Below are 11460 nucleotides of genomic sequence, written 5' to 3'. Positions count from 1 at the left end.
AGTGACAGGAGAAGTTATAGTTTCATTTATTTTCTCTCCTTTTTTTTTTTTCTTTCTTTTTTAATTTTCTTTTTGGTCATTTCCCCCCCTTCCCTTTGCTTTTTAGAGATTGGTGATAAGGAATTCTAACTACTTAATGAGCTGGGAGAGGCCTCTCTCCATTGGAGTGGAGGACTCCAGGTGGCACTTTGACAGATTGGACAGGTAAGGCAGAAGAGCCCCACCTCCTCCTCCTTGCCTATAGTTAGGTATATAAGGGAAACTTCAATTATGCAGAGAGGCACACTCCGCGTCCTGTTATCTTCCAAGTAGCATCACATATTTTTAGGGTCTTCTAGGGGGTGGGAGGTGTTTGTCAAAATCCTGGAGCCAGAAGAAAGAACAGCAGCATTGATCAATTTGACTGCTAACATGTTGTACCTGGAAAACAATGCCCAGTCCCAGTATAGCGAGGTAAGGATTCTAGGTTTGGGCTATGATGTCTTTAATATAGTTTTATTTTTAGTGAATGCGTGTGATTTCTTCACCTCTGTAGTCCTGAAGTTAAGTGTGGAGTATACACTTTTTTTTGTCTTTTTTTTAATTTTTGCACTTTATAATGGGAAGCGAAGTTTGCTGGGCTAAATATCTGAATGAGGGTGAACTTTGAGTCTTCACATTTGGGCCAGCAAATTTGTTTTAGAAACCTTGATCAGCCAAACATAACTTTCTTTTGCTGGAGAAGCAAGGCAAAGCAGGCGCTTATTGCTGACAATGCATACAGAATACGTTCCTGTGGCAGTCTGAGCAGCGTCTGTCTTGAGTGCGTTACAACACATTTACTTAATATTTTATGGCCAAAATTGCTGCTTGTTGTTAAGAGTGGATAGTAACTAGGAAATTGCCAAAAATGCATTATAAACCCCTTCTTAAGTTACCTTTTTAAGTAAAATAATCTGCACAGGTTCTCAGTTGCAAATGTTGCGTTAGCGTCCACCCCAATAACTATTTTACTTGGTGCTATTAATACTTTGCCTCATGACTCGCATCAGCAGCAAGCTGTTTTATATAGGGTGTTCGTCTAAACAGACTATATGAGGCTGAATGTGTGTACAAAGGATGCATTTTGCTTTCCGCAGCCTTTTGCACCGCATGGGCGCGAGTGGAATGCAACCTTCAGCTGCAGCTTTGATTTTGATTTTTTGTTATTATTTATTTTACTATTTATTTAATTACTTTTAACCAACTGGGTCAGTGCTTTGTAAGGTGGCAGCGGAAAGAATTGCCACACTCTGTGCAAACCTTTGAGGAAGTTACCTGAGGTTGAGGGAGATCTAACAACAATATTGGTTTACATTCCAGTGGAGACAGCAGCTGTGTTGACACTCCTCAGAATGGCAATGCAGCAAAAGCTCCTTGGGGAGTGTGTGTGTGAGTGTGCGCGTGTGCGTGTATGCCTGGTGAAAATGCTCCGAGTGGAGGGTGTACAGGCTGTGAGATCCGAAGCAGACAGAAGCTCAGCTGCTTGGAAAAGAAAACAAAATGGGAACTGTAAGGCCAAGAGTGTAGCAAGGGGATGTGATATCTGGTGAGGAAAAGCTTGTTGAAAGTACATTTGGGGTCTTGCACGCTTGGGATGGCAGGTTTGTGACTGGGGGATAGCAAGAGGTAAACTGAAACCAGCGTGCTTTTCCCGTCCCCCCTGCTGCAGGGACAGTAAACGCCCCGTGCCTGTGGTTTCTGGCTGCTGCTGCGCGCAGAAGACCCAAATGGGTGACTTTTTTCTGTTCCCCCTCAAGTTAATTATAAACTCTTAAATGTGGAGAGAGCGCTTCTTGGAGTGTTTGCTTGGCGTTATTTGTCTGCTGCTATCTGATCAACTTTCGCTGAATAGCAGTGGTGGGGCTGTGGAGTCCCCATGGTTGACTTGCTGGGCTCATCTGTCAGAAGCGATGCGCTCAGGAGAACTCTCACTCGGCTTAAATGCCACTTGTCTCTTGCTGTCAGGGGGGGTTTTATTTAAAAGGCTTTAGCTCTAATATTTATTATTATTATTATTATTTTTCCCCCACCCTTTCTTTCTCCTTCTTGGATTTGAATATGGTGCACTGACTTTGTTCATCCAGCAAAGCGTTGTATGCTGGGGAAGGAAAACCTGATTAGCATTGACTTGGCTTTATTTCTGAGGAACAGCAGCCTTTTTAATGACTTGTCTCAAAAGAGAGGGAGACTTGTTAATGCTCAATTAAAATAAAATATACTGGTGATGATGTACCTCACCTGTCCTAAACTTGAAAACAAGATGTAGACTTTGGCATGGATTCCCTGAAAAAATAATAAAAGATTAATAATTAAAGCTCCTGATGTGGAAATAGAAGTAGCAGTTTGTTGTAACTGGTGCTTGATGGCGTCTAGATTTTAGAGCTGTTGCTGGACTGGGCTGAAGGCAGACTAAAACTGAAAAGTAAAAATCACTAAATAGGACTGGGTTTTAGCTCAAACCCAGGACACCAGCTCATGAAAAACTTGGTTTAGGGTACAAGTCAAAATTTTAATTTTTTTTTTTTTTTCCCCATTGAAATAAAATTTTAAAATAGAGAGCCTTCCCACCCAAAGCCCATTTCTAGGGGGTGCTTTGCCCAGCCACCCCAGGATGCTCGCTCTCTGCTTGCCAATGTCGAGCTCTGCCTCTGCACCCGCCGGCAGTGCAGCAGTTCTGCCCCGCAGCCTGGGAACCGGCCCTTGCACAAGCCCCAGCGTGGGCTGTGTGGTGAGGGCGATGAGCTCACGCCATCACCCATGGCACCCATAACTGTGAGCCTGGTGCTAGATGCCATGGGGAGATGAGGAGTTCCTCCTAAATGGGCTAAAGCTGGTAGAGAAGAGCAGAGAGAGGGGAGAAGTGTGTTGAAGTGAATCACAGCCCTGAAAGGTGGAGGTGGAACCTGCCCCAACCACTTTTCCACCTTAATCTAACCCAGCATTTGATCTAGGTTGACTATAAGAACGATTAAGCTCTTTGTTGGCAGAGCACTGGACTTGATGACCCTGGAGATCCATTTCTGTGTGTTTATGAGTAGGAGATGTGAAAAGGAGAGAAACGTTGCAGTGGTTATAATGGGATGATGAGGTGCTGATGAACAGGAGCCCTTTGGATCTCATTGTGCATTTCTGCTTTATCTCCACATCTGGAATTTTAGGTGTTGTGCACAAATGTTTGCAGGGGAGCACGCACCGATTTGGGTGTAAAGAGGGTATCTGCAAGTTTGTTCAGTCTTGTCCAAGTTTCCTGGGTGCTAGGAGGGGAGGATGAGAGTGATAGAGATTTCCTTTGGGGACTCGGGATTCTTCTGCAGTTTGGCTGAGATGATGACGCAGGGTTTGGAGGATTTGCTAAAATCAAATTAAAGTGTTGCCAAAAGAATAAGCACATCTTGTTCAAACACTGATAAGAAATATGTACCATGACTTTTGATTATATCCTTCAGCCTTCCCAGAGATCCTTCTCCTCCTTTTTGTTGGAGAGATCCAAATTAAAGAATCTCTTTCCGTTAAGATTTTTATCATAGTTTTGGGAGGGGAGTAAGGGAAGCTAGTTTTATACTAAAACGTTTTGTGCTCTGGTTTATGGCTTCTTGGCAGTATTCCTTCACACTAGAAATCAAGAAGAACTAGATACAGATTGCTGCAAGTATCTTTGAGGGTTAGGACCTGTTGAGAAGGGTGAATTCTTGGCTGCTTTTGGTTTTGTTTTGCATTTTTTTTGTTTGTTTTATTTCCCTCTTTTTCAGTAGTTCAAATGTGTGTCTCTGAGCTTGCAGCAACTTGGATCTGAGTCCTTCCTCTTCGCAGGAGCAGCCATGCAGGTCTCTGAGGTGGCCTGGAAGGATCTCCTAAGGGAGCTGGTCTTTCTCAGTGCAGGGAATGTTTCTTGCACCAATCTGAGACACTGGTTCAGCAAACATTAGCTTAAGGGTAAAGAATCTGAGAATTGAGCTGTAGCTCATTTTTGAGCATCAGCTCATTGGTGTGCATTAAAAGTGTGACTGAGTTTTATTATCCTGGGTGTCAGCCTGGATTTGGCTGTGAACCACCAAAGAGGACAGGGCTATGGCCTCTCTGGTGCTGCTCTTCTTGAATAGTTTTGCGGCATGCCAGTGGTCGCACTGACTGCATTTGGCAAAGTCTCTACCCTTCCTGCTACTGCTTCTTTATGGCCCTCAGCCAAAACTGGGGCCAAGGAAGCAGGCTCTGAGGGATGCTGCCTGGTCAGAGTCCAGGAGAGGAACCGACTTGCTCCCTTCCTCTAGTCTGGAAGTATTGGGGAGAAAGGCTCACCTGTGCGGTACCCTCTGCACCCCACATATCATCTTATCCCGAGATAAAAGTACTTGGATAGATGCTGTATGAAGCCAAATGAGTTTTTCAAGGAAAGGTTCTGGCTGAACCTGACCCTCTCTCTTTGTCCTTCCTCCTTCAATTTGTGATGAAGTCTCGGGGTTCTGACAGCTTAAAGTAAGAAAACAACTTCTGATACCTAAGAAGAAACCTCTCCCTGAGCTGTGCAGGGCTTGGGTATGAGTGCTGTGCCTTTCAGTGGCCTCTGGTTATTGAAATGGTTTCAATACCCCACATGCTTGGGCACGGTCTCTCATTAGAAGCAAGAAATAGGGAGATGCATTGAGGGTTGTGTTTCTTGACAGTGTCCAGCTGCAATTCCAGCTACACTTCTTGTGTAATCATCCTTTGGTTTTGCTGTAATTGCACTTAGGAGATGAAAGTTTTTTGCCATGTGACCTTTTCTGTGCAGGCTTATGAGGCATGCGTCTTATCCTTTGCCTGCAAAGGTCTACTGCAAGGATGCAGAGGCCCTGTAGAACCTGATACTTTTTCCTCTGAGACGTTTTAAAACCGCAATCCAGTTGCAGAGGTTTAACCTGAGATATTAAAGGCTAAGGTTAGATCTGCCTGCATCGACTGTTTGGAGAGACTAAATAGATCCTACAGCCCTGTTTTGGTCTGCCAATGAAGAGCTCGAAGCAGTCTATAGAGAGATGGGCAGTGGGAAGCTGAGACCTGCCTCTTGCTGCGTGCTGCCATCTCTCTCCCAGTCGAAACAAGAGGACCACAGTGGGGGAGAAACACAAGGAAGGGCGAGAGTTGAGAGTGTTTCCAACAAGGGTCCACCCACTTGTTGGAGCAGGTTTTACATGCTGTGGGTGGCCTTCTGTTATTTCACAGTAGAATATTGCAAAATTTTGGTGCTGCTGTGTTCGATAGCAGAAGCAATGTGACGCCCGTATTGAATAGTGTATCAGGAGATGGCCCCTGGAGAAATCCTTCCCTTGCTTTGGATGGAGGGACTGGACCTCAGCAGTGTAAGGCTGTGGGTGTAGCCCAGAAATAAGCAATTGTAACCTGAATGTGGGTGGAAATAATGAATGAGCATGTCCTTTGATAGATAAAAGTGAAACCTGATGACGTTCTGTCTGTCTGCACAACTTTACCTTCTCAGTGTGTGATGTGTAATATTTCTGCAGAAATCAGGATAATTTGACTGTGTGTAAAGTGTCATTTAGTGCTCAGTAACATGTTTTGTAGTTTGCACAGTAATGCAATTACACTAGATGTAAAATTGTAAAATGGAGATACAATTTCCAATTATCTGCGCTCAAAGTGAGAGTGAATGAGTAGTATGAAATTAGGGACAGGGGATTTTCTCAGTTGCTGGCAGATTGTTAGCCTGCTTCATTTGACAAGCAACTAATAGTAGATATTTTCTAGAATGAAAAGGCTTTCATTGCGAGAGCTGAATAAAATCTCTCATTGCAGTGAAGTGAAGATGAACCAGTGGTTGTAACTGATGATCCATTTTTGTTTGCTGTAAGTTGGCCTTGTTTGAGACAGGATGGAATTATCCGTTCTGTTCTATACTTTCTGTTTGGAATTATTTCCTGGGGAATACAACCACCCCTGTTTTGACTGGTAGTTTTTATCAGTCTGATGGTTTGAATCTTTTACAACGTTACCGACACCTGAATTCTCTGATTTCTTCTGACACAAGCCTGGTTATGTTATTGCCTATCCCCAAGCACAGAGAAACAACAGAAGAAACTTTGCCTCCCTTGTGTTTTTCAACTCATCTGGTGGGGACCTTTGAGTTGTGTCTGTTTAGTGGAAGGGTTTATTTCCAGCTGTGGCCCTGTTTTCTATGAGGCAGATACTTCACTAGTTCTGTGAGAAAGACCTGGCATCTGTAACAGGAGACCTGTGGATGTGGGATGTGAGCGGGTGTAAACCATGTGCTTTGTGCTTTCTTGCCTCTGGAAGATGTTGGCTATAACTAGTGGAGAAACTACTTATTTCATTATCATGAAGGGCTGAATAAAAGCGGGTGTTGCCTGGCTCAAGGCAAATTTTAAATTCTATTTACAAAATGTTCCCACTGAAAAAAAAAATCTGGAAACGCTTCAGAAAGGAGCTCTTGCACCGATGGATTTGCACTAGACACTGTTAAGCCCTGTTATTTTTCTGGCACTGCCTCCAACGCCTCTTGAGAATGTGCAGAGTAGGCAATAAAATGAATGCAACTCTTTTTTTAAAGCAAGGTTGCATAAATCATCAGGAAGGAGAAGAGCTTCTCATATACCAACAGCAACACTCCATCAGAGAAGTGAGCTCAAGCTCCTTATGCCACTTGGCCTGGATTAGTGTCAAGTCACTTTTGCTATCAAGTGGAATTAAGAGGAAAATAATCTCTCTCCAAGTGTGTTGAGGTTCAACTTTTCTTTGCTTGCACGTATTTTCTAGATTCTCTAGTCTTGGTGACATAATTGCCTTGCAGTCCCTTGATAACTAACCAAGGCCATGATCTTTAGAGTGATAAGTGAGCTCAGCCATAGTTAGGCATGTGGATGAGTCTCTCGAAGTGAATAAATTTGCTCTTCTTCAAAAACTTCATGTTTTGTTTTGGTATTAAAAGATTTCTATGAAATCTCCTGCTCTTTAGTCTTCCGAATGAAGCTTCCAAATCAGAGCTTTGCTGTGCTGGGAGAAGATGCTGTAACTGTTGGAGGGATTAAAGAGCTGCCTTCCAGCAGAGGCAAACCATGGGATAAAGCCATAGTAGAGCAGCACAGGACAAATGAATTGCAGGTTGTGATTTGGCTGTGAGCTACTGAGAAAGCAGTGCAATGAAATATAGAGGTGAACCTACTTCTTATAAACAGACTGGCTCCTGGAGGAGGGTCCCAACTCCTTTCTAAAGAGCCTATGAGAGGTTTTCCAGGTTTTGCTTAGCTGATTGCAATTACCTTGAGCAAGGAGCAAATAGAGAGGGATGAGGTTTTTAAGGCAATCAATAAGAAATGACTATTCAGGAAGTCTCAGATAACAAACATGAAAGATTTAGTTCCTTGGCATTGGCAAAGTAAACTTGAATCCTCTTTGAGAACTTGAAACTAAACTTGATGATTTTGTTTGAAATCACTGACCATTGTTAGAAACTCCATGCACACACAAGCAATAAAAATGCAGGATATGTGCATGTTTATTTAAATTTGGGAGTTCATCCAAGAACACTCGGTGATATCTTGTATATTTGCAAATTCCCTGCCACTGCTGTTTCACCTGGAGTCTTAATGGTACAACTGAAGGACTAGTGTCTTTAACCAGGATGTGTGTGTTAGTATCTAGAATAGATGGCTTGAGGTGTGTTGTATTTCTGGGCTTGTGCTCAGTCATCCTCTCTGTTTGGAAGTGGACCCAAGTGGCAAGGCTGAGCATGTTTGAAAATTAATGCATTGATTGGAGCCCAGCAGCCTCTTGGGATTGATTCCAGAGTTTGGATCCGGATTAAACTTCCCCCCAAGGACTTTGGGAAGTGGTATACAAGGGGACCTGGTGAAATTTGAGATGAATCCAACTTCCTCAAGATGGCAAGATGATGAATGTTTTTACCAAGGGCAAGACAGTGGGAGGAAACGCCCAGTTTAGGGAGGGAAGGGGAAATATTTTATGGTGGGGTAGTGTCTGGGAATGAAAGGGATGGATTGTGTCTCGGCAGATATGAATCTTTCAGTTTTAATCCACATCTAGGAAGTAAACACAAAGAATCTTGCCGACTTCTGGGATTGGGGAGAGGGGAGGAGGTGCAGCACTGGGCTTCTCAGCTGTGCTGCTGAGGCAGAAATCCCTGTGCCGCAGAGCCCAACTGCGTAAGGGATCTGATGCGCAGGGCTGGTGCGCGATGCCTCAGGAGTGAGCAGAACAATAGGAATAGGTGGATATGCTCTTGCAGCCTGTAGCTTTATAGGACTTAAACATGCTGCCAACAAAAGTGTCAAGTCAGCAGGTAGATCTCTCTGCTGTATGGGAAATGACTTAAAGTATTTAATGATTTTGCTTGAGGTTTTTTTGTTTGGTTTTTTTTTGAGGTAATGTCATGATGTCTTCATGGATCACAAAATACTTTTTTGGAGGCATCGTTGCTAAAAGGAAAGAATATGTCTCCGAGATCCTCAGTAGCCACTGCAAGCCTTTGCTGTGATTTCTCAGTGCCGCAGTTTTAGTTTGTATTTTATCCATAGTATAAGAACTGACTCCTTCAGGAGCGCTGGTGGTGGCTGACCAAAGTTAAATAAATGAGCAAATTTCTCCACCCTCTTTCAGCAGCAGCAAAGTGTGCAAGAATTTCTTAAAAAGGGGAATAGACCATACACTGGCTAGGTGTGATCTAATATTTTGCAAACAGGAAATTATGACTTAAATATTAAGGTGGGAAAGCTGTTGAGATGAACCTTTGCCAGTTCATTGTGCTGTATGTCTGAAAGGAACTGTGAATGTTCAAGTTGGAGGGGTAGGGAGTTTAATATGGTATTGGACAGAAAATAGTCCATATGTTGCAAAAAGTCTGGTAGATTCTCTTTTGGCTATCGAGAGTCACTGTGTCAGTCAGAGTAACTGTGAGGTCAAAGGACTAGAAATTCCTTGCAGCTAGCTTAGCTATCTTGCTTGTTATAAAAAGCAACTACTAGAATTATGGAAGATCTGTTTGAGCAGAAAATATTCCTGTCATTCTGTTAGTGTGAGCGATTTAATATTGAACAATTCATCTGTCAACTTCTCAGTTTGGATGGTGAAAGGTCTGCACAGCTGAGTACCTCAAATGTAGATCTCTGAAGCTGTGCCTTGTGTAAGTGACCACGGCACTGTGGCTCTTTGTGTTTGCTGAAGTTGGCAGTGTTGGACAGGAAGGGAAATACTGAAAAATGGATTTACTTGAGCTGTTAGATGTTGGAGGGTCCATACCAGAGAGCCCTGTGGAAATCCTGGGTGTGCAGGATATGTGATAATGTGATTTAAATGATTGGAAAAAACATTCTTGATGGTTCCAAGGTTGATAGAGTGAAGTCACTGTTGCCTTCGCATGGATGTTTTGTCCATATACACACACCTCCCTTTGGGAGTGGTGTACCTCTTTTGGGTCTGGTGTATCCACAGTCTGGCATCTTTGGAAAACACCATGTAAAACTCCTGTTCATCTCTTCAGAGTAGGTTCCAGCAATGATGTGAAGCTGTGTTTCTTACATGTACTGCAGAGAGAGACTGGTTCAGGTGGTCTCCCGGCTTTCTGTGTGCTCCTGTACTAAAACCCAGCAGATCTTTGGGTGCAGACAATGCTAGATTGGTGCAGGTCAGGAGCTGCTTTAGTAAAGGGTTGGAAGGCAAAGCTCTGCCTCCTTTTGTTCTCTTGCAGTTGAGGCATAATGAGCATCTGGCAGCCAGTCCTCTTGACTCTCCACTCAGTCTTGAAAGCTTCTTAGTCTGCTATTTTCTGTCTCAGACTTTAAGAACATTGTCCTGGAGTTTTCTTGCCTGATCTGGACAGATTAAATGGCCAAATACAATAGCAGATCCTTTTAATATATATGGACTCTCGTGCTCCAGTGTTTTTTCCTTTGCTTGCTCTAACTTGTTTTAATTTGCCCTTTGCCCTCCTATAACTCTTCTTACGAATTCTCATATTCCATAGTTGCACCATGCTTCAAAGAGTGGGTGTGGGGGGTTTATGTGTGTGGCTTTTTGTGTGTGTGTGTGTGTGTTTAACTGCTTGACTTATTTAACTTGCAGATGATCTGAGTTTCTTGTTCTGACTAAAGTACTAACTGGAGTATTTTACCGTGGTGTCTGAAAGCTGACATATTCTGATATTTTTTTTTTTTTTTAATTATTGAGCATAATTTTGAATTTGGGAGCTAGCCCCAACTCCTGGTGTTATTCTGACCCTGATTATTCATCGTCCTTGTGCCCTATGGCCATACTTTGTTGGTCATCATGTCTGCAGTCTTTCACTACAGATGACACACAAATATCCTGTCCAGCCTAATGCTGCCCTCTCAACACAATAAAATGCTACCTGTCTAAAATGACTGATAACCATCGATAGTTACTGTTCAGTAAAGAGCTCAAGAAACAACATAGCTTTAATCAATTACTGGAGTTTTCCTCTCCAGTCCCTACTTCTCCTCTCTACCTCCCTTGTATCTTAATTGATTCCTCTCAAATTTAAAGTTTTATTTTTACTCCTTTTATTTAACTTTTCAACATCACTTTACAAACTTGGTGCATAGGATTTTTGGGCACTTGGCTAAGTTGTGATCCTACAGTTCTCAGTCACTGATATCAGGCAAAAATGCCTCATTGAAATCTTGCAGTCTTTTTCTGTATGTAGGTCTTTGTCTTCAGTTATGTTTACATCTCTTGGGAGCGTGAGGAGGTGCCTTTCCAAATTGTCTGTATTTTCATGGCTCTTCAGATGTTTGACATTGCCCTGTCCAGCTGGTAATAGGAGATCATAGCAAACTCTTGGGCCCTCTTTTAGTTCTAGGAAGCTGGGGATTTGGGTTATTAATCAATTTACTTTAAGATCATGGAGTTCTAATGTCTCATGATTTTTTTTTTTTGCCTCCCATAGGGATGATATTGTATCATTTTCTCTTTTGTTGTTGTTTTTTCCCCCCCTCTCCTTTTGTTTGTTTTCCAGTTACCTGTCAGATGAATTGCTGTGCAGAAGCTCAGAGTAAAGAAATTACTCTCTGTGCAGGGGGGTGGATCTTGGACTTTTTTCCTGTTTAAAACTGTTTGAATTTCAAAATAACTAAGCATAGCCTAGATACCCTAGTGAAAGCCTGCACCAAATGGTCTGACTTTCAAAATTAAGTAGTTTTCTATGCAAGGAGAACTTTTTTTCAAGAGCCCAATTCAGAATACTTGTGTGGTTAAGAGCCTAAAATACAGCTCAAGGGAAATCAATGATATTATTTTTATAAGCATTGGAAAATACTTAGAAATACTTACACAATGCAGGATGTCCAGACTTAATATTTGTGTGAAGTGTGATGCACTGTCATTCTGATAATCCTCGAATTAGACAAGCTCTTTTACGTGAACCTGTGGCAGGTGGTAGGAGTCAGGAATTAC

The 11460-nt window shown here is 42.6% G+C and overlaps 1 protein-coding gene across 1 annotated transcript in view; it reads left to right on the top strand.

Annotated features, from left to right (window-relative positions):
• Positions 1 to 301: 301 nt before the first annotated feature.
• The window catches only part of LOC104277136 (tumor protein 63-like), a gene marked incomplete at its 3' end in the record, with an annotated part of 18954 nt that continues 7795 nt past the window's right edge, over positions 302 to 11460 (top strand). Inside the window, exon 1 of the mRNA XM_009873689.1 lies at positions 302 to 453. Coding sequence (XP_009871991.1) covers positions 412 to 453 — 42 coding nt within the window. The remainder of the gene's footprint in view (positions 454 to 11460) is intronic.

The sequence above is a fragment of the Apaloderma vittatum genome, unplaced genomic scaffold (genome assembly GCF_000703405.1).
Source record: "Apaloderma vittatum isolate BGI_N311 unplaced genomic scaffold, ASM70340v1 scaffold42877, whole genome shotgun sequence".
NCBI lineage: Eukaryota > Metazoa > Chordata > Aves > Trogoniformes > Trogonidae > Apaloderma > Apaloderma vittatum.
The sequence above is the reverse complement of the archived record's forward strand: the minus strand, read 5'-3'. Positions and strand labels throughout refer to the sequence as shown.